The sequence below is a fragment of the Phaseolus vulgaris genome, chromosome 3 (genome assembly GCF_051622355.1).
Source record: "Phaseolus vulgaris cultivar YP4 chromosome 3, ASM5162235v1, whole genome shotgun sequence".
Taxonomy (NCBI): domain Eukaryota; kingdom Viridiplantae; phylum Streptophyta; class Magnoliopsida; order Fabales; family Fabaceae; genus Phaseolus; species Phaseolus vulgaris.
In genome coordinates, this window is record NC_143500.1 from 43,036,090 (window position 1) to 43,059,183 (window position 23,094).

Genomic DNA, 23,094 nt, shown 5'->3' on the forward strand with positions numbered 1-23,094 from the left:
ATCTCGGAGAGGCCGCTTATGTTATTGGCATCGAAATATACCGAGATAAAGCTAAGGGGATTTTGGGATTATCCCAAAGGGCCTACCTTGACCGTGTCCTCACTCGTTATAACATGCAACATTGCTCTCCTTCTGTGGCTCCAGTAATTAAGGGAGATGTTTTCGGTTCTTTTCAATGTCCGAAAACAGAGGCTGAAAAAGAGCAAATGGCGATGATACCTTATGCATCTGTAGTTGGAAGCATTATGTATGCTCAAGTCTGTACTCGTCCGGATATCGCGTACATTGCTGGAATGCTAGGCCGGTATCAATCTAATCCTGGTCTAGATAACTAGAAAGTAGCTAAGAAAGTACTTCGATATCTACAAGGCACAAAAGACTATAAGAAGTGACAATTTAGAAGTGGTGGGTTATTCTGACTCTGATTTTGCAAAATGCAAAGATGAAAAGAAATCCACTTCTGGGTATATCTTTATGTTAGCAGGCGGGCTTATCTCATGGAAGAGTCATAAGCAGCAATTAACAACAACCTCAACAATGATGGCAGAATATGTTGAAGTGTACAATGCAACTTGTCATGGAATGTTGTTGCGAAATCTTATCGCTGAACTCAAAGTCATTAACTCCATTTCCAGGCCATTGAAGCTTTATTGTGATAACTCAGCCGTCGTTAGTTTTTCGAACAATAACAATTTGAGTGGCGCTGGATTATATCTTGATACAAAGTACTTGTTCGCACGTGAGCGAGTTGAGGAAAATAAGCTTTGTGTTGAGTATATTAGTACTAAAAATATGCTTGCGGATCCGATGACTAAAGGTCTCCCACCTAAAGTATTCGAAGAACATGTTTCGAAGATGGGATTATCTAAAGACCTTATTTAGCATATTTGTACTTACTTATGTTTAATAAAATTTCCTCATTTACCTTGATCTGTGTGTCCTTAAATATGTTTATACATGCCTAAATATACATAGACACTAACTGTACAAATCAAAGTCTAAAGGGCTTATTTATCAAGTGATCCTAAAATTTACTTAAGTTTTAAATTTGTATTGTAGTATGATTAATGGGGGTCTTGAGTTGAATACTGATTCAAAGACTATATTTCTCTGCTACAATTACAGTTTAGGACTAAAATGAGTATTAAAATCTAGCCAGACTTATCTAATGCTCATAATAAATAATCCTTTGGCCAAGTGGGAGAATGTAAGAATATTATGTGGCACCTCACGATTATTTATCTTATTAATTGATCAATTACCATAATTATCCTATTATATTATTGGTAATTACTTGATGGACGTAATTACTATTACCATAAATAATTAGGGTTTCTCCTTGGGTGTATTATAAATAGAGATTACCAGACAACTAAAGAGACACCCTCATATTCTAACATCACACGGCCGAAACTCATTCCCTAAAGGGATTTTCGAGCCTCTCATCTCTTTGTCTCTCTACTCACATAATTCCATTCTAAGCGATACACCCTAAAGGGGAACCCGATCAAGATCATGTCTTCGTCCCTTAGCCATACGATCACGGGTCTACCATGTATTATTTAATCATCATTATTCTCGTTTCATTATATGATTGAGGAATCCTAATCCAACATTTCAAACATGAAATCTTATTTGTTGTATTACCTCATCACTATTAGAATTACTAGTATCTTATGTAATTTGGAATTTGAAAACCAAAATGTGCTTCTTGGATCATAAGAGCAATGTTTTACACACTCAAACACCATTATAACTAACAGAAAAATAATTGAACCAAACACTTTTGAGTTTAAACCAAAACGAGTGGAACAAAATCTATTTAACAATAGTGGTAGATAAAAAATAGAGGAGGCTAAGTCAGGGTTGCCCTGTGACTCCAAGTGTTGATGAAAGTAGAGAAGTTTCCAGTGTTCAAAATGAATTTGCGAAACACATAATGGAGAGTGGGTTGGATCTTAAAATCAAACACAAACTTTGAAAAACCTCTATGGATATCTGGAGGTAGTGGAGACAATGGAATATATTGAAATATGGTCTCCATGGCCCACATTATGCAGCACAATGATCTTCCTTGCTGCTTAATTGTGTGTGACAGATGGCACATTATTGAATTGTAATTGTGCGGTGGACGCATTAGGTTATGCGGTGGAAAAGAGAAAAGGGGTAAAGGATAAGATAGAAGGAAAAAGTATTATATTCGTATATAATGTGAAAGGAATACAAGTAATATATAGGCTCTGTTAAAACAAAAAACAGAGAAACCAAAACTCATAAAACCCAATATCCCCCCTCAAGCTTAGCGGTAGATGTTGATCAACCCAAGCTTGGAAATAGCAGAAATAAAATCACCACGTTCAAGTGGTTTTGTAAGAACATCAGCAGTTTGATGGTTGGAGGAGATTGGCAGTAGCTGGAAAAGTTTGGATTGTAGTTTTTCACGTACAACATGACAATCTATCTCTATGTGCTTCGTTCTTTCATGGAAGCTTGGATTGTGAGCTATATACCTTGCAGATTGATTATCACAATAGACAACAGCTGGAGTCTGGACCTTTATCTTGAACTCATCGATCAAATACTTCAGCCACTGAATCTCACAGGTTAAAGTAGCGAGGGCACGATATTCTGCTTCGGATGATGATCGCGACACAGTAGACTGTTTCTTGGATTTCCAGCTAATCAGCGAAGAGCCCAGAAAAACACAAAAACCGGTTGTTGATCGCCTAGTTTGTGGACAGCTTGCCCAATCTGAATCACAGAAACCTTTAAGCTGGGGATCAGAACTGGCAGAGAAGAAAAGCCCTTGTCCAAGAGTTCCCTTAATGTAGCGTAGAACACGGTGTGCATCACTGTGATGTTCTGAAGTTGGTGCCCGCAGAAATTGACTTAGAAACTGGACACAATAGCTTATGTCGGGCCTGGTATTTGTAAGATATAGTAGCCTCCCAATGAGTCTTTGATAAGCAGTAACATCTTTTATGGGAATTCCTTCTTGAAACATGTTCTTTGTATCCTTCATCATAGGTGTGGCACAAAGTTTAGCAGCAAGTAGACCAGCATCGTTGATGAAGTCTATATTTCCTTTGGGAAACATGAATGCCCTTATTAGATCTGGCTATCTCGAGACCAAGGAAGAACTTCAAATCGCCTAAGTCTTTGACTTTAAAAACTTTGTCTAGGTGCCGTTCTTGTTGGATGATGAGGGAAAAAATACGATTTATACTGGGTAAAGGCTCCATTAATAAGATTTGTGTCTTAACAATAAGATAAGTATCGTTCAGACCTTTTAACAAACACAATGCGTACTCAGACTCTTTATACCTCTGGATGTGTTTGGTTAACGCACAACTGCATTTGATCTTGCACTCACAATCAGGAGTTGGTCGTAGTGCTTCAAGCTCTTCCCATAAGATTTTCAAATCAGTGTAGAATTCAGTCACTGGTCGTTCACCTTGCCTCATGGAATGTATCTCTTGAAGAAGATCCGAAATCCTGAAAAGATCTCCTTTTGAAAAACGTTCACGTAAATCTTCCCAGAGTTCCCTCACATCCTCTATGTAAACCACACCCTGCGCAATTTGTTCACTGAGGGTTCGTGTTACCCATGATATAACCATCATGTTCCACCGTTCCCACGTTTCTTGAAGAGGAGTACCTGTTTCTGGAGCGGGTAGAGTGCCATCAATGAATTTGTGTTTGTTCTTTGAAAGAAGTGCACGACGCATAGCCCTACTCCATTGATGATAATTGTTGCTGTCAAGCTGAAGATTGATCAAAACGGTTCCTGGGTTTTCTCCAGCATGCAGATAGTAAGGACTGCCTGGATTTTGAGCGGGATCTTGACTAATACTTGGATTCTGGGTGGGATCTTTACTGCGGCTAGTGTTACCTTCCATCACGAAACACAAACAAAAATACAAGAACCAGAAGCAGAAACAAGAACAAAAGAAATAGCGGAAGCAGAGCGGGACTTTAACCCGCTCTGATACCATATTGAAATATGGTCTCCATGGCCCACATTATGCAGCACAATGATCTTCCTTGCTGCTTAATTGTTTGTGACAGATGGCACATGTATTGAATTGTAATTGTGCGGTGGACGCATTAGGTTATGCGGTGGAAAAGAGAAAAGGGGTAAATGATAAGATAAAAGGAAAAAGTATTATATTCATATATAATGTGAAAGGAATACAAGTAATATATAGGCTCTGTTAAAACAGAAAACAGAGAAACCAAAACTCATAAAACCCAATAGAATATGAGAGTTGGATGCAATTCACAGTGAAATAAGGAGGAGGAACGTAACCTTAACAAGGAAACTAAAAATATGATGTATTGAACTTCGTGGATAAAACATGTTTAGTCCATTGTTAATGCATATAAGGTTATAAAAATTCACATTTCATGTTTAGCTTAAAAATACAAACCTGCACTAATGTGAGAGTGCCAGTATTATAAGTAATCCACATGCTTTTGTCCAAAATACCCAACTTTAATCATGGTGTGCATTGCCACTATCGGTGAGATCACATATGGTGAAAAATACCTTAACAAATTGTTCCATCATATTTTGAAAGAGTTCATAACTTTCGTGCTTAAGGTTTTCCAAAGCCACCGAGGTTGCAACATGAGGTTAGTTAATTGCCAATGAACATTGAACTTTGTTGCAAAAGTTCAAAGAGTCAATTGAATTGTTAAACAAGACTTAATATCATTGTAGGGTTGCTCCATTGTGAGTGGTGGAAAATAACTGCCCTGTAGAGAGACGTCTGACTTGTGTTTTTAACGTTCTAAGGTGTTAATCCATTATAAATTCTAATGGTTGAAGATTTTTGTCCGTAATCTAAACTTTAGACAATTCAAATGCTCATATTAAGAAAATAATTGGAAGGAGTCCTTTTGTAGGTGAAACTGATTCAATTTGAAGTTTCATTTCATCAACCTATTAGAAGTAGTTATAGTGTGACATCTCTCTACAATCAAAACAATAACGAACAAATTTTGAAAAAACTATTAATTTTTTAAAAAAATTAACAATAATTTTACATACAAAATGATCAATTCCAATCATTTCTATACTATAAATACATAGATGGTTTAAAATTTCAAATAGAAACAAAATAAATTTAATGTTATAGTATAAAGATAAAAAACGTATTTAACCGTAATATATCATTAATATATATATATATATATATATATTTAAATGTTACTCTCTATTGTAAAACGGTTGCTATGTAATTTTTCTCATTGTTAAAAGAAAATTCAAACAAAATAATTATGATTTAATTAAAAAGTTGAATAGTTAGGAATATATGTATTATATGATTAGTAAGTGATTTAATTAATAAAGTTGAGAATATAGTATATTATAACTTAATTGTATAAATAGTTATATTGTGAGGCAGAAGGGAGGGAGCATAAATTGTGGGTTTACTGAAGGGTTAATCTCTGGTTAAGGGAAGGAAGGAGACAACTTTCTGAAATAAAAACCTCTTCTTCAAGAATCCTGTGTTTCAGTAACAATGGATAATCGGCAATGGCGTCCCACTCCTTCCCCCAATCTCTGCCCCACTTGCTCCCTCACCCACTTCCCCTTCTGCCCCGCTCCCCCTCCTCCTCCTCCCCCACCCTATCACTCCCACCCATTCCCACCCGATCACCCACACCAATCCCCTCTCTCTTACGCCCCCGCCAACCCTAATTTCCCAAACTTCAAGAGACCCCGAATCCACGACGACAACAACAACCCCGTCAATTTCTCCGACGACCAGCGCAGATTACAGCTCATTCGCGATCACGGAACCAACCCCTCTCTCCCCCACACTCACGCGCCACACCAATCACAACACACTCAAAACGCCTTCCCTCCGCACGACGCCGTTCCGCCGCACCACCTTCACAATGCCCAATTCAGATCTTCCCCGCACCCCTTCCACCCTTATTCAGACCCCTCCCAACGCTTTCCCGACGTTTCCCCCGCCACCTACCATCACTCTCACGCTCCTCACGTTGGCATGCCTCCACCACCGCCTCATGTTAATTTCCCGGAAGGGAACCACCACAATCAACACAACTTGAATGGAGGAGTTGGTCACTATCCTTACCCGTACCCTGCGGGTAACAACAACAACGGTTCTTGTGATAATAACATGGAAGCTTCAAGATTTTTCAGGGGTCACCCTCAGCCTCCTCTTCCTTCTTCGCCGCCGCCACCTCTTCCTATGGAACCATCCATGAATCAATTGAAAACGTACTTTTCACCGCCCAAGAAACCGGCTTCTCTTTTTCCCGTTCACTTGAGCTCATCTCCTTCGTCGTACTCGCAAGTTTCCGAACCACATTCTTTACCTCAGCCCTATCACCCCGCCGGTTTTCCTTCCGAGGCAAGTTTCTATTTTTTCTCAGATTTGTAATTTTGAGTTGTTACACTTGCACATTTCTTAGTTTGCGTGTGTTTATTCTTTTGACCAGGAACCGTCGAAGCAGTACTCGGGAGATTCCCAACCTTTTTCGTTAAACCAGTTTTCTGCTGTCAGACCTAAATTTATTGATGCTTCACATTTATTTCGGCATCCTCATCGGGCTTCGCGGCCTGATCATTTTGTGATAATCTTTCGGGGCCTTCCAGGTGTGGTCTGCGCTGGAGTTTCGTTATTTGTTTGTCTGTTCGTGCAGAGTTTTTTATATTGTTGTGTTGAGGAAGTGCTGTTGTGCAAGTTTTCTCAGTTCGATGTTTTTTTTTTATCAGTAGATAGACTACTTGTTTATTTATTATATAAAATGAATAGGAGTTGTGGATGCAAATTCATCAGTACAATGCTTGCATGTTTGATTATTTCCTTCTGTTGGGATCTTTATTGCGCGTTTGAATCTGTTACAGGTAGTGGTAAGAGTTACCTGGCAAAGATGCTGCGTGATCTTGAGGTTGAAAATGGCGGTGATGCTCCTCGAATTCATTCAATGGACGATTATTTTATGACTGAGGTTGAAAAGGTTCACGACTCCTTTTTTATTTTTATTTAGACTGATTTTTCTTGTTGTTCTCTATGCGATTTTGATCAGTTCATAAGTTCTGGTGGAAGTTGTATTGATAGTTGTATTTTCTCTTAAAAGGTCGAGGATAGTGAGGCATCAAAATCTTCAAGCTCAGGCAGAAACAAGAAGCCTGTCACCAAGAAGGTCATGGAGTATTGTTATGAACCTGAAATGGAGGAGGTAGCGTTTCATATACTGAGCATTGTATTTTGTCATTTGTATTACAAATGTTTGCTGTCATTTGTTTAGAATTGTTGTACTAGATTTTTGTTTGTCCATGCAATTTCTCTAATTGGGAATGAGTTGTAGGGAGGGCATTATGTGATTGATTGGGTCTACTTCATTGTTTTATCTTATTATTACTTATTTTCTTTTAAAGTTTATATATAAAAAAAATTGATCATGGTAAGACTTGTTACATGGACTATATGGATTTGAGCCTTTAGACTTTTTTTTTGTGCTGTGATATTTTTGGAGTAGATTTCAAATGGAAATATCAGAAACTGCAATGATTGGTACATAGAGGACAGTGGAATCTAATTTTTGCAATGCAGAGTGTTTGGGAGCTGGCTTGCATGTTATATGGTAGCAAAATGGGAACTAGGCCATAGCAGCTTGGTTGCTAGGAATTTCTTTATTTCTTATTTTCTTTCCTTTATTTATTATGGCTCCTTGTCATATATAAATACGTAATTGCTTGAGAAATACTGGAAAAGTCAATGTTTTAAGTTCTATTGTATTAGCTCTTGTTTGTGATATTATGCATTTGCTTCAAGTTCTCTGTGAATTCCTTGATATGCACTTAATTACCTTCTCTGATTATATATTTTTTTGTTTTACACCCAATCATGACAGGCTTATCGGTCAAGTATGTTGAAAGCTTTCAAGAAAACTGTCGAGGAAGGAGTTTTCACCTTCATTATTGGTATGCATCACATTAAAAATATGATAGCTGGGTTATTCTTAACAAATGATTTCCACTTTTTCGGATATTATCTTGTTCAAGTCATTGTTTTGCTCTTAATAGAAAATTCTGCCTTTTGTCCTGAGGTGCATGCACATTTATTGTGAATTATCTGTTGTGTTCTTCTTAATAGAATTGCAACCAGTACTGATTTGATCTGCTCTGGTATGTGTTTATGTGAAATTACCTAAATAATCTTTTATTCCGGAAACCAAAAGAAATTGTTTTCTTAGGTGAATTATAATAACTTAAAGCATAGAATCAGAAAATGGTTGAGGGAGCTATGGTGGCTTGTTAAAAAAATTAATAAGTTCAATGATGTGGCTTCATTTTAGATTAAGTGGTGACGCAGTGTCCATGCACTGCCTATTTATGCACTAACCACAGATGCAGTTTTTTGTTCGGCAATGTGACCCTTTTCTTGGTGGTATTTGTGCCTCATCTTAGTGGATGACCGCAATCTGCGGGTAGCTGATTTTGCTCAATTTTGGGCAACTGCAAAGGTATACCCTTTTTTCTTTCTCGCAACCTCTGCCATGTGTGCTCAAGACGACTCACAATATCTTTGCAATACTCTCTCCTATGCTCTCAGAAATAGGTGTCGACATATGTTTCATGTGCCTTGTAGTTTACCTAGTTTTGTAAAGCATGTACAGTTTCTTGTTATGATTTTGTATGGAAAACTAGCAAACAAAAGGGTAGAGGATAAGAACTGCATTCAGTATTAATAATAAATGCAAATAACCAAGTTTTACCATTAAAAGTGATCTATAATTATGCTTCACTGTTGTTTGTCTTGTTTAATTATAGAGAGGCCAATCAGTGACTGGCCAAGGACATTGATGTAAGATGTGGAGGGTAGGGTTTACTTGGTTTACAGCAGAAGAAACTTAAGAATATACTTAGCCAGGATATGTAGGTATTCTATTATTTTATATTTTGGATGTGATCCACCAATAGTGGAGGGGTGATCGTGATTTTCCTTTTTCTGTTATTATTTTTGGTCTCTAGCTTTGGCAGGTATAGTTGTCTCCATGGACCATAGCTGTGTGGGTAGGGAGTTAACCATTTTCTAATTCTCCTACATTCCTACCTTATTGCAAATTCAATAGGACTGTTCACACATTTGGCTCCCATCATAAGACTTTGTATGACTCATGTTATGCACAAGGCTGTTAAAGATTATAGATAACGAACTAACTTTAAATAGGGAGGTTCATACTACTTCTTCTCCCATGTTCTTTTGTTTTAAATGTGCTACAATCTACTGAAGTTTCAGTCTATATGTATTTGAATTAAAAGTTGGTTTGATTTTGACGTACATGAATAAATGCTAGTAGCCTCTGTGTACTGTTCCAGTGATTAGTACATATTTCATTACTAAATAGATACATGAATTAAAGAGAAGGTACATGAGATCTGTTTGTTCTGTGTTTCCTTTGCTGATGAATATTTCTCTTGCTTTCAGAGATCGGGCTACGAAGTTTATATTTTAGAAGCTACATACAAGGACCCAGTGGTGCGTTTACTTGTTCTTTCTACCTATCATCTATTTTTCTTTTAGCCTTTAAACTAACCAATAATTCATTATCTTAACAGAGAGCCTTTCCTTCCTTCCTTTTGTTTTTCTCTTTCAAAACATGGGATTGACTTTTTGTATATTGAGTTTAAAAGCTTTGGTAATCATTGATGACCGAATTCTCATATATAAGCAAATAATTCTTATAGTTGCTGTTTTGATATTTTTCTTCAGGGTTGTGCTGCTAGGAATGTCCATGGATTTACACAGGAAGACATAGAAAAGATGTCTAAGCAATGGGAAGAAGCTTCGGCATTGTATCTGCAGCTTGATGTGAAGGTTTGTTGTAGATCTGGTGTTATTTGGTTGAAAGTGTGGCATTATCAAGCCATAACATTAGTGCAAACTGTATAATAATGTCTTATTACTAGTGTCTTCATTGTTTATCTTTATTCACTTGGCAGTCATTATTTCATGGAGATGATCTAAAGGAAAGCAGGATACTAGAGGTAATTAAAATATTTGCACATATTTATCTCTTGAGCCTTTGTGTGTAATTTAGTGTCAAGACTTTCAAATATTATTCTTTTTTTTGGAGTGTGGGTTAAAGAAGAAATTATGGAGAGAAAGGAGAAAAGGCACAACCAAGGGAAAATAATAATATTTCGTGGAAAAAAAATTCTAGAATGTTTAGTCAAAGGCGATGTTATGCAAGCTTACTTCTGTGTATTTGTTAGCATTCTAATGACCATGTTTTATACCAAATTTAATATGGTAAATATTAATAATTTTTTGTTTTGTAGTAAATTATTATATAAAACATTTCATGTTTAGAGGTACAAAATGAATCTAACGTAAATTCAGAATCACTTGTTAAAATCTGTCTTGTGTTTATGAAGTGTATATATACTATTAATGGAGTGGTTTCTAATTGAATGATATGTGTGGTTACCATATAAATTACACTACCGTACAATGTTGCTGGAGATGTTTTATTTATTTCTTTTCATGCCTTCTGTTAATTGGGCTCAATTATCTGTCCGTTTTCTGGGCACTGATTTTTGGCTCATCTGAATTGCAAGTGTCTTTACTCTGATGTGTGTTCATAGGACTGAGATTGACACAGGCAGATTATTTTTAATAATAAAATGCTCTAGAAAATATAAGTGGAACTATCGTAGTTTCACTATTTTGTTTGTTGTTATGGCTTTAGTCATCTAGCTATAATAATAACTAGATTTGTTTTAATTTGTAGTGTATTGTATTTTTGACTTCCTTGTCGGATGTAGAGTATGCATTGTCAAATACCTACACACCTTTTGTTGCTGAATATTCTATAATATTTTGCAATGAGAAATTCTGTTTGTTTTTACAAAATTTTCAAGTAGCGCACCTGGACTGATTGGTTTCATATTGCACCTATTCCAGGTTGACATGGATATGGAAGACGATGATCTGGGTGATGTATTACCTCCAGTTCAAGGGAGAGAAGCTGGGAAAGTTGTTGACCCTATTGTTGGGGAAGATGCAAGTAGGGTGCTCTAACCAGTTGCTATTTGTGTGGCTGTATTTTATCTATTTGCGGTGCATCTCATCACTGATATCCAACTCTACTGTAGTTGTGTATCTTATTTTTCATTATATATTGGATATGATCATGCTTGCTTAGAGTTGTAACTTTGAAGTGCCTAACCTTGCTAAAATTAGGACCATAAGCATTCAGGTTAACACTGGGATGGGTGGTGTATCTTGATATTTTTTTATCTTCCCCCTTTATGTGTCTCAAGAACGGTGTGACAAAGTCATTGTACTTTTTAAGGGACGATGTACAATTTCTAGTGATAATTGGCATGATATAAATTTTCATCTAGGGAGGACATGATTAAAAGGAAATCAAGAAAATATTAACACCTATTTTATTTTATGTATTTTGTAAGTGAATTAAACAATTTGGTTTTAAAGCTGTTTTACTGTCACTTGTCCTTGGATTTCGTTAAGGTGAGAAATACTAAGCTCTCTTAAATGGAATATTGTGTACTATACAGTGGAGTCTTATTATTTTTCTTTGGGATTTCTGGAGTATTTCACTTACAATGCATGCTCATCATATTCCTACTTGTATGCATGTTGTTTTCAATTTCATAATTAAAATATAAACTTGTTTATGCCCTTTTCTTAGTAATGTGTAAAATTATGTTAGTACCAACTTAGTATCACCCCTTTCCTCTCTTGAATTGGAAATGCATTTATTTTGAACTTTTTATACAAATTAAATATGTCCAAGCTATAATACCATCCCTGGATTATAATTAGATTAGAGGTTTTTGGGTGGGTTTAAGTACCATGTTTGTCTTGTTTTTTTCTGTTTGATTAAGCTTTTGAAGTTTAGGTTTCCTGAAAAAGGCTGGGAAGAACTGGGATGCTGAAGGGGAACATCCAACGGAAGTCAGGGAATTGGGTAAAAGCAAGTGGTCAGAAGATTTCGGTGAAGATGACATTGGTCAAACTGAAGGTATGAAGGGCAATATTAATGCTCTGTCTGGGTTAATTCATCAATATGGCAAGGAACGAAAATCTGTACATTGGGGTGATCAGGTATGATATATTTGTTTTGTGCTGTTATCTGAAAGCTTAGAAAGTACTATTTGAAGTCTCCTTCAATCTTATAGTTTGGTACCAAAAATTGCATTCTTGTTTAAATTCCTCTGGAAAGAAGGAAGGGAAAGGGGGTCATGCAGGGATTGAATCTTAAGTCATGAAGTGCTGTATGGTAAAGACGGAGGCATGAGCTGTCAGCTCATTGGTGTCCGTTTTTTGAATTGTATTCATCTTTCTATTTTTTTTTTCTCTTGCTTGAGGCGTTGAGGGTATCGAAATGTAGAAAAAGGAAAATTACTTAAAACTATAATATATAAGAGAGAATTTCAATTTTAGGTTTGGCTGTTGAAACACGGCTACAAAAACAGTGGTAAAACCTGTTTTTTTGGCTTTCATTACTTAGCCATTTCCTTAATCTCCACATCCCCGCTCCCCTCTCTTTGCAATTATTCTTTCAGGGTGGCAAGACAGGGTTTTCAATAGGGGCTGCAAGGAAGGTAAATGCTTTGTCTATAGTGATCGGACCTGGTACTGGATACAATCTGGTTAGTGGTTTGATTTCATGTTTCTTAAATTTCAGGAACAGCATTCTATTTAGTTGTCCTTTTCTTTTTTGGTGTTAGTTCTGATAATAATCTATCTTTCAAGATTTTGTGTTGGGTCTGTTTTCCATCCTTTTCCGGAAGTAAATAGGCTGTATGTTTAAGCATTCTATTAGCTGATTTGCCCCAAGTTGAAGATTTTTTTCACGGGGAAGATCCTTTATATAAACCTTTCCATTTTATATTAACGTACAGAAATCTAATCCATTACCTGAAGAAGATATTCCAAGCCGTAATAGTGTGGAATCAAAAAAGCATAGCATATTTCAAGAACGAATCCGGGCAGAACGAGAATCCTTCAAAGCTGTTTTTGATAGGAGACGACACAGGATTGGCGGACTTGATGTGGAGGAGGACTAAAAGAGAGACGCAATGCCAAAAGGCTTTCACAAAGTATGCACTGGACAAGTTATTTCCAGGATTTGAACCCGTCACAAGACAAGTTCTTACCTGATGTAATCAAAATAGAGGGGTTAATCTCATACTTTCATTTGTTAGAGAAGTAGTTTATGTGACAAAACTGAGTTGAATTGTTTGGTTGGCTAAAAAGAACGTGATGCCGCAGGCTCTGTTTTTGTGTGAAATGATGTAAATCTTGTCCAATGATAATATTAAATATATACACCGGATGTAGTAAGCTCAAACTCGGCGTGTGGGTGTTGGTTTTTCTTTCCCTTTTTTCCCTTGTACCAGCTCCTTCTTTCACATTTATAGGCATGAGTTACGCTGAAAAATAATTGGTGTGAAAGTCGTCTGCAAACGAAATATGCTTGTGTTATTGTATCCTTCAAGTACGAACAGTCGTGCGTGATGATTTTATAGATACAACGAATATACAATGGAATCTATTCATACACTGAGAGGATTTGTTTGCTCTTTTACTTTCTATCCTAAGTTATTTTTTCTTCTATTCTTTAAAATTAACATCAAAGGGAAAAATAAAGTATTTTTTTTTCATAAAATAAACAGTACAGAAGTGCGGGAGCTGAGACTTCGATTCTAATGCTTCTTGGCTTGCATGGCTTTGCAGTGATGTCTGTCTTGTAAAATATTGCATCTTTTCCTCACTTAGTAAAGAAAGGTTCCATTCATCATGAAGTCACCCTCCGATGTCCTCAACAAACTCGGGCTCTTAATCCCATGGTTACCTAAATTATGGTGCACAACAGTATTATAGTTTCGTTACTTACAACAGCCCATAATACACGAAATAATACGAAAATTGAAAAGTTATTTTGGCAATCTAAGAAAGTGAGATATTGGTGAAGTATACTTAAGCCATTGTCTTGTAGTCTTTGTTGAGAATATTAAAGAACACCCTCTCCGTTGGCATCCTCAGAACCAATCCTGGATTAAAATGATTGAAAGCCAGAGGTGTGTGAATTATTAGAATCAAATATAATTAAATATATAGATATTATATAATCAATTATTTTGCTTTTCTTTTTAATTTGTTAATATGTTTACAATTATATATAACTATCTCTTTTTGTTCCATAGATGTTGTGGATGAATTCTAATGTCTCAACATTGTTCAACTTTCTGCTATTGATGTTCTATAATAATTTTTATATACTTAATTAAATGAATTATTTTATTTATTTTTCTTATTATTTAAGTAGAGAGGACTCCTACAAAAAAAGCAACAACCTGCATAACAATATGCATATAGCCAATATTTCTGCAGTTAAATACCAATAACAAAATAACGAGGTTCTGAGAGAGGTGGAGGAAAACTAGTGTTACAGTTAAATTTATGTATTTCAATTGAATACAAACACATTTAACAAAAACAAGTTACCCTAATCTTTCCAAAACCCAAAACCCTAAAACTAAAATTAAAGTTGTATCATTATACTTAAATTTATTTAATTTTTTTAGTGCCATCTCGTCTCTTTTCATCATTCCAATCATAACCTCATCTTTTTTAACATTTTTCATTGGTGAAATTGAAAAGGTAGATTATTTAGTGCATGTATGTTATAAAAGATAGATAAATTTATTAAAAAAAAGAGTTTCTTTTGAAAAAATTCAGTTAGGTTTGCAGTAAACTAAATACAAAACACCCTAAACGAGTCATTAGAAATTTGCAAACACAGTAAAAACAATTGTGCATATTGACTATAAATCTCCCAAAGAAGAAATTTTTTTAAATAATATTTGCACCATAATTGAACCGGCTATTATTTCTTCCAAACTTATTATTTGCATTTGCTTATAAAACAAGAAATCCCTTATTTCATGACATAGGTTCGAAGTCACATGTTATAACGTACATATTGTTACTGCCATAAGCACATACGAATATATCCTCATTGTCGATAGTAATTCGAGTAGAGTATATCAAATTGACCCTCCAAACTAAAATTAACAATTTTAAGCTGTATTTATGTATTGATAAAAAAAATGACACAAACCAAAGATATTTAAAAGATCAAGAAAATAAATGAATTATGGATATGTGATCAGTCTCCGCCGAAAGAGGGTAACTGGAGATAAGCAACGCAAGGAATAATATGCTTTTGCACGTGTTACAAGACTACATAGGTCAATACTCAATACCACCCAAAACTTTTATGTAGGAATAACTCAAGTTTCGAATATCAATGTTCATGCAAGCAAAGCAACCCAACCCATCAACTTGATCATCAAGGAAACATATAAACTAAAGCACCCATCAATACCACCATATATACCATTCCCAGGTTGCATGCAAAATATAACATTCACGCTTCTTCAATACCAACTTCTTGCCATCTTGAAGCTCATATTAGTTTTTAGTTCGTTCTGAATGGCCAGTGCTAGGGGTAATACAGTGGTTGGAGGAAGAACTTGGGCACGAACTCCAGTTGTAGAACAGATAGTACCTAATTCTGGATGGACACATGACTCTGCGGGCCATTACCTTCTGGTGGATCTTCCCGGTATTTCAAACACCTAATTCACTTTTGAACAAGGAATATGCGTATGAACTAAGAAGAATTCCATAAACCCAGTTGAGATACCAATGTGAATAGTTTATTTGTACTTTTTTGGCTTGCTTGTTTGTTTCCCTTGAGAATCACCCAACTGAAAAACCTGTCTTCTTTTAAGGTGCACGCGTGCCATTTTTTTTACCAAGAAAACTATTTATTTAGTAGTTTCATTTGCAATTGGTAGGACTTCTTGTGCAGTTCTCAATAAGGATTGAAAACAAGAATAACTGATGTTTTTCTTTTTCTCGTCTTGCTTATTCAGAATTCAGGAAGGAAGAGGTGAAGCTCCAAGTTGATAGCTATGGCCGTATTGTTGTAAAGGGTGAAAGGCAAATAAATGCATGGAAACAAGATCATTTTCGGCTGACTTTTCCTGCTCCACTGGACTCTGATATGGATAGGATAGCCGGAAAGTTTGACGGTGGAATTCTTTATGTCACTATCCCCAAGCAAGTAACGCAACATAGCAAAGTAAGTGAGCTCAGGAAAGTTGGAAATGGCAAAGTTGAAAGGGCAGAAGAAAATGGTAGCCATCTGCTTGGAAATGGTGAAGTTGAAAGAGCAAAAGAAAATGATAGCCATCGGCATGGAAATGAAGTTGAAAGAACAGAAGAAAATGATAGTCCAGGGCATGGAAATGGTAAAGTTGAAAGAACAGAAGAAAATGATAGCCATGCCAGTGAACATGACAAAGATAGAGAGGAAGAAGTAAAAAGAAATGAAAACGAGTGCATCACAGAATTTCCAGAACAAGTAATAAGGAAGTGGGAGCAAGAATCCATGTTAAGAGGTGCAGCTGAGGTTTTGAGGGAAAACAAAGGAATTGTAGTAACAGCTGTTGTAGCCTTTTCCTTAGGGTTGTTGGTATATCGCAAATTCAACAACACTACAAGTTAAGTCCTTTGACCTGAATCAACAAATGTATATCCCTCACTCCATTTCAGGTCACGTGCCTCTTACATGTATGTAAATAGAATAAAGTACCATGCAAGTATTCAAACATTAATAGTAATATCTCCGCTTTATCCTTTGCCATCTTAAATTCTGCATTGACAATATGATATGGTTTACAACGTCATCAATCTTTTATCACATTAAATAAATCAAGTTATTGAAGGAATTTTAAGAGAGTTCATTGGGATAGGTCCGTGCCTGTGGCTTAATATACCTCATCATCAATATTGACCGTTATAATTTATTTTTGCTCATATTATTATGGTCTAATATCAAATGGCTACCACATGAAAGACTCAAAGTCTTGCCTCGTAATTAATTCGCAAATGTTACGAATCTAATGGTTACCATACGAAAGGTTGAAAGTCTCAACTCGCAATTAATTCACATAGAATTATGAATCTATAATTGCTTCAATTTACCTTGACAAAGCACATACAACTTTATCATCAGTTTATTTATGATCAAAATCAAGCATCAACTTGTAATAATCTAATTTAAACAAACTTTTTGAAACCAATCCAAATTCCTTGTCTACATCGGCCCTCAGTTAAGTAAAAAGGAAGAATGAAAGAAGGAAGTTATTAAGCATATCAGATCCAGTTGGTGCATCTCATCAAGGCAATCTTAGAGAAGATAAACCAAAACAAAATTATCTTCCTCAAGAGTTCAAGTTCCTTTTTCTAGAACGCTCAGTTTTTCTTTGAAGCTACTATTCTATAATCTAATGTGACTTCTGTACTGTGATGAATCCTATCAAAATATCAAAGCTATAACCAGATGCCATCACCTCTTCTTTTCAACACCACCTTTGCATAAATGATTTTTTAAACTACAGTGTTTTTTCACTGACCTCATCCTGTATCTTGATCCATATTAATTCTGCTGATTTTGGAATAGCATCATATCCCCAAAATTTACTTTTATCTTACAGGATCAGATACCGCAAGTAGTCGACCAATTTAAAAGAGCAAAAGACCGCATTGGATGTTGATTCGGGAAAGAGAAGCTTCTTTGGCATATGTGCCATAAAGTTGTGAATTGTGACCTAATGTTCCTAACTTGTGAGAGCTTATCTAAAATAACCAAATAAAGCTTCCCCATCCTGAGCTTAACAGAGAACCGCTTTAGTTCCAGAACTTAAATTGTCTGGCTGCTTCTTCCGGTCACAAACTATTTTCTTTCTATTCCTGCTGCTTTTGTTAAAATATATTAATCTACAACCTTCAAAAAGATTTTTCAAATTTCTTATTAAAAGGCAAATGATACATCAGAATAATACAATCCAAAACCTCACGAGCCAATTCCGAAATGAGGAAAAGAAAGAGCTTGCTGAACACAGTTGGTGATATATGGGAATTGTACCTCCGGGAGCTTCCCGAACACTAGTATAACACTAATAGACAATAGTTGCTTGACTTAGAAAAAGGAAAGGTGGTTAGAGTTTGGAGATATAGATGTTGACAAGCGATGCATGGTGAAGAATAAGAAACCAAAGGAGGAGAGGGGTATAAAGGTGATGCTTTGTCGTTGAACTTTATCCAAAATGCAAGTGCTTTTTGACAAAAAGGAAGGGCCCAAGTTGGGACGCGGAATCATGTGCTTCCTGCCAAGGCTTTTTTAACTTCCTTTGACAATTTGATACGGTTATTGACTCAAGAGCCTGTAGTTAAAAAGGGCTAATTACTAGTGAACGTTCATTTTGTTACGAAGGGGGATGGACATTTTAGATATGGGAATTAGTACACAATCTTTGTAAGAATAATATATTACATGAATACTTGCTCTTGAATGCAAGAATAATATTTCACACTTCAATCGTACTTGGAAAACAGTAACTTTAGATTACTGGATCAAGAGCACAAACAATAAATCAAAGGTGAAGGAACCGTGAACAAGAAAAAAGGGAAGGATATATAACAATATGAAAATGATATAGTGATATAAGGAAGATTTAGTGAATCCAGAATTGAAACATTATTACACAAAAAGTACAAAAATCTTCTCTCAACTTAAATATAATGTAATGAATGATCAGAAAGCGCACCTGTACATTAGCAATGGATGTCTTAAACCTACATATATATATTTAGAATGAGGAATGGAGATTGGTGCAAGAGAGAGAAATAGGTATTGAAATATTAAAATGTAAATCCTAATATAGTCTAAAATAAAAATGAAGAAAAAGGTGTGAGGTCGATAAGGAAGGGTGAGTGGAGGGAATTGAAAAAGTGGGAAAGAGATCCTTGGCGAGAGAGCATGGAATCTGATGTACGTACGCACTGTCATCACAACCAAGCTCAAAACCAAGAAATAAACAAAAAGAAAATATATAAATAAATATAATTAAAAACAAAATACACCGCACAACGCAAACACAAAACGATCCTTTCCTCACCTCTGTCAAACGCTGATCATAGTGACTGACCGCTATCAACGGCCTACTGTGTAAGTCCGTTTATCCATATTCGGCGCATTCAAGGCTCCACCAAGATGATAAGATGACGACGCCGTTTCAGCAACCACCCCAAATCGTACGGAGACTGGTCGTAGAAGTCATCGACGCGCGCAATCTTCTCCCCAAAGATGGCCAAGGTAGCTCCAGCCCTTACGTGGTGGCTGACTTCGACGGCCAGAGGAAGCGAACCACCACCCGCTTCAAGGAGCTCAACCCGGTCTGGAACGAGCCGCTCGAGTTCATTGTGTCCGACCCGGATAATATGGAGTTCGAGGAGCTCGAAGTTGAGGTTTACAACGACAGGAAGTTCGGCAACGGTGGCGGACGCAAGAACCACTTCCTCGGGAGGGTTAAACTGTATGGAACTCAGTTTTCCAGAAGAGGTGAAGAAGCTCTTGTTTACTACACACTGGAGAAGAGGAGCGTCTTCAGTTGGATAAGGGGAGAAATTGGCCTCAGGATTTATTACTACGATGAAATGCTTACTGAAGAGGAGAGACAGCCGCCGCAGCAGCCGGAGGAGCAGGGTGAGAGACCGGAGCAAGAGCGGAACAGGCCGCCGCAGGGAATGGTGGTTGTTGAGGAGGGACGGGTTTTCGAGGCGCCTGGACCGATGGAGCAATGCGTGCCTCTTCCTACTGGTCTTCCTCATTCGCCGCGTGTTGTGGTTGTGGAGGAATCGCCGCCGCCGGTGGTTCATATTCCACAGGAGCCGCCTTTGTCAGAAATGTTTGAGCCCCCGGTGTCGGAAATGCAGTTTCATCCGGAGATGAGGAAAATGCAGGCCAACAGAGGCGAGAGGGTGAAGATTTTGAAGCGGCCGAACGGGGACTACTCACCTAAAGATATCTCTGCAAAGAAATCGGGTAATGAGTCTGAGAGGGTTCATCCGTTCGATCTGGTGGAGCCGATGCAGTATCTGTTTGTCAAAATCGTGAAAGCTCGCGGGGTTGCCCCTCCCAGTGAAGCCCCGTTCGTGAAGGTTCGGACGTCGAGCCACTACATGAGATCGAAGCCAGCGAGTTTTCGGCCCAACGATCCCCCTGATTCGCCGGAGTGGAACCAGGTGTTTGCGCTGGGTTACAATAAGACCGATGCTAACAGCGCCACTCTGGAGATTTCCGTCTGGGATACCTCGACAGAGAATTTTCTAGGCGGTGTTTGCTTCGACCTTTCTGATGTTCCAGTGAGAGATCCTCCCGACAGTCCCTTGGCACCGCAATGGTACCGTCTTGAAGGAGGAACCGCCGAACAGAATCCAGGTAGAGTTTCCGGCGACATTCAGCTATCTGTTTGGATTGGCACGCAATCCGACGACGCGTTCCCAGAAGCGTGGATCTCAGACGCACCGTATGTTGCACATACTCGATCTAAGGTTTACCAATCGCCAAAGCTCTGGTACCTTCGCGTGACTGTAGTGGAAGCACAAGACCTGAATATTGCACCGAATCTGCCTCCACTGACAGCGCCGGAAGTGAGGGTGAAGGTGCAACTTGGGTTCCAATCGCAGCGAACAAGGCGAGGATCAATGAACCACAGAAGCTTATCGTTCCACTGGAACGAGGACCTTCTCTTCGTGGCCGGGGAGCCTCTGGAAGATTCTGTCATCATTCTGATAGAAGATCGTACTACCAAGGAAGCAGCTCTCCTAGGTCACATCGTGGTTCCGCTGAGCTCCATCGAGCAACGAATCGACGAGCGCCACGTTGCGGCGAAATGGTTCCCGTTAGAAGGTGGGCCATACTGCGGGCGAGTGTTCCTGCGTCTCTGCCTAGAGGGTGGCTATCACGTGCTGGACGAGGCGGCGCACGTGTGCAGCGATTTCCGTCCCACGGCGAAGCAGTTATGGAAACCGGCGGTGGGAATTCTAGAACTGGGGATTCTGGGCGCTCGCGGGCTCCTACCGATGAAATCAAAAGGCGGTGGAAAAGGGTCCACCGATGCTTACTGTGTGGCCAAGTATGGGAAAAAGTGGGTCCGAACCCGCACCGTAACCGACAGCTTTGATCCACGCTGGAACGAGCAGTACACGTGGCAAGTTTACGACCCCTGCACTGTCCTCACTGTTGGAGTGTTCGACAACTGGCGCATGTTTGCTGACGTGCCAGAAGACAGGCCCGACTGCCGTATCGGCAAGGTTCGGATACGTGTCTCGACGCTTGAGAGCAACAGAGTGTACACCAATTCCTACCCCCTCCTAGTCCTCACGCGAACCGGGTTGAAGAAAATGGGGGAAATCGAGTTGGCGGTTCGTTTCGCCTGCCCCTCATTGTTACCCGACACGTGTGCAGTTTACGGCCAGCCACTGCTTCCACGAATGCACTATCTCCGGCCGCTCGGGGTGGCGCAGCAGGAGGCGTTGCGTGGGGCCGCGACAAAGATGGTGGCGCAGTGGCTGGCGAGGTCAGAGCCAGCGCTGGGGCACGAGGTAGTTCGGTACATGTTGGATGCAGACTCGCACGTGTGGAGCATGAGGAAGAGCAAGGCGAATTGGTTCAGAATCGTGGCGGTTTTGGCTTGGGCCGTTGGTTTGGCGAAATGGTTGGATGATATAAGAAGATGGAAGAACCCTGTGACCACGGTGCTGCTCCACATGCTTTATTTAGTGCTTGTTTGGTATCCAGATTTGATTGTCCCCACAGGGTTCTTATACGTGGTCTTAATTGGGATATGGTATTACCGGTTCAGGCCAAAAATACCGGCTGGAATGGATACCCGGTTGTCTCAGGCGGAAGCGGTTGACCCGGATGAGTTGGACGAGGAATTTGACACCATGCCAAGTTCGAAACCACCGGACATAATCCGAATGCGCTATGATAGGTTAAGAATGCTAGCAGCTCGAGTCCAAACGGTGTTGGGTGATTTTGCAACCCAGGGAGAGAGGCTTCAAGCCTTGGTTAGTTGGAGAGATCCCAGGGCTACCAAGTTGTTCATTGGAGTATGCCTTGCTATAACTGTCACACTCTATGCAATGCCACCAAAAATGGTGGCCGTCGCCCTAGGCTTTTATTACCTCCGCCACCCCATGTTCCGGAACCCAATGCCCTCCGCCACCTTGAACTTTTTCCGGCGACTTCCTAGCCTCTCTGATCGCTTGATGTAGATTATTCAAATTCAATCGCTAGTTTTATTTTTTATTTTTTATAACAGTTTTATTTTAAGGTGACATTTTTTTTGGGATGGGAATTATTATTTTCCTATATTGGAGCAGCAAGGGTGTGGAAACTTGAAAGGAACAGGCAGCTGTTTTTAGGGACAGTGTTTGAAAAAGGTGTCTCAATAACACTTTGAGGAGAAAAAAGGGTGGAAAGTGGCTAGTTGTCATCATTTGTTTTTGTTGCAATCAAATTGATTGACTGTGGCCACTGTTGAAAACTCGAAATAAGAGAAAGAGAGAGAGTAGGGTGAGAGGGTGAGATTGGAGAGACAGACACGGTGAGAGAAATTTTGGGTACTGCAGTGGCTTGGCTCTTCTGTGGTGGGGACTTTTCTGTCATCATGTTTGGGATAGGAAGCCATATAATATTACCTTTGGTATCTCTCTAACATTTTAAAAAATTTAAAAATGCATTGCGTAACAGCTCCTTTTGCTGTTTGTGTTGTTTCTCCATGTTGTTGTCTAATTTTAATTTCAATTGCCACTTTCCACATTTTTGGAATCACATGACCTCAATTGCTATTTCAGTTTGTTGTTCTCGACATAAAAAAAATGATTAGATTTTTGCTTCTCTCTTTTAATGTTTCAACACACACTTACTTATTTCGCCTCAAATACACTTTCCTCTTATAAATAATATTACTTTGCAGTGACACTTGAAGTTGTGCATGATTCCTATATCTAACTCAGTCTTATGCTGGGAAATAGGAAAACATATGATAGGTGGAAGGTGACGGCTATTTGATTGGAACATATGTGCATGGTAGAAAAATGAATTCATATGCACATGACATCTGCAATCAGCATTGGACAATTCAAAGGTAAG

The 23,094-nt window shown here is 38.3% G+C and overlaps 3 protein-coding genes across 6 annotated transcripts; all 3 read left to right on the plus strand.

Moving 5' to 3' along the window:
- Positions 1-5,397: 5,397 nt before the first annotated feature.
- Positions 5,398-13,368, plus strand: LOC137807788 (P-loop containing nucleoside triphosphate hydrolases superfamily protein). 4 transcript variants are annotated; one of them, XM_068608582.2, is made up of 13 exons: positions 5,398-6,389; positions 6,478-6,634; positions 6,887-6,999; positions 7,120-7,221; positions 7,897-7,966; positions 8,453-8,508; positions 9,474-9,524; positions 9,759-9,863; positions 9,989-10,033; positions 10,953-11,055; positions 11,914-12,119; positions 12,581-12,667; positions 12,920-13,368. In XM_068608582.2, exons 1-13 carry the CDS (start codon positions 5,529-5,531, stop codon positions 13,082-13,084), a joined length of 2,121 nt encoding a protein of 706 aa, XP_068464683.1. In that variant the 5' UTR covers positions 5,398-5,528; the 3' UTR covers positions 13,085-13,368. The 4 variants fall into 4 exon arrangements, 2 of the variants coding, with proteins under 2 accessions (XP_068464683.1, XP_068464684.1); XM_068608583.2 differs by having other exon boundaries at positions 5,414-6,389; positions 6,887-6,990; XR_016519145.1 differs by lacking the exon at positions 8,453-8,508.
- Positions 13,369-15,340: 1,972 nt separating this feature from the next.
- LOC137807789 (uncharacterized) lies at positions 15,341-16,741 on the plus strand. Its single transcript, XM_090299525.1, has 2 exons — positions 15,341-15,648; positions 15,962-16,741. The coding sequence occupies exons 1-2, from the start codon at positions 15,516-15,518 to the stop codon at positions 16,594-16,596; spliced, it is 768 nt and encodes a 255-aa protein (XP_090155651.1). The 5' UTR covers positions 15,341-15,515; the 3' UTR covers positions 16,597-16,741.
- Positions 16,742-18,767: 2,026 nt separating this feature from the next.
- Positions 18,768-22,715, plus strand: QKY (C2 calcium/lipid-binding plant phosphoribosyltransferase family protein). The gene has a single exon (XM_068608584.2). The coding sequence runs from the start codon at positions 19,155-19,157 to the stop codon at positions 22,212-22,214; it is 3,060 nt and encodes a 1,019-aa protein (XP_068464685.1). The 5' UTR covers positions 18,768-19,154; the 3' UTR covers positions 22,215-22,715.
- Positions 22,716-23,094: the final 379 nt, after the last annotated feature.

Coding starts and splice junctions, on each gene's coding strand:
- LOC137807789 (XM_090299525.1), top strand. CDS start 15,516: ATGGCCAGTGCTAGGGGTAATACAGTGGTTGGAGGAAGAACTTGGGCA. Junction 15,649..15,961: donor CCTTCTGGTGGATCTTCCCG/GTATTTCAAACA, acceptor TTGCTTATTCAG/AATTCAGGAAGGAAGAGGTG.
- QKY (XM_068608584.2), top strand. CDS start 19,155: ATGACGACGCCGTTTCAGCAACCACCCCAAATCGTACGGAGACTGGTC.
- LOC137807788 (XM_068608582.2), top strand. CDS start 5,529: ATGGATAATCGGCAATGGCGTCCCACTCCTTCCCCCAATCTCTGCCCC. Junction 8,509..9,473: donor AATTTTGGGCAACTGCAAAG/GTATACCCTTTT, acceptor TCTTGCTTTCAG/AGATCGGGCTACGAAGTTTA. Junction 12,668..12,919: donor CTGGTACTGGATACAATCTG/GTTAGTGGTTTG, acceptor ATTAACGTACAG/AAATCTAATCCATTACCTGA.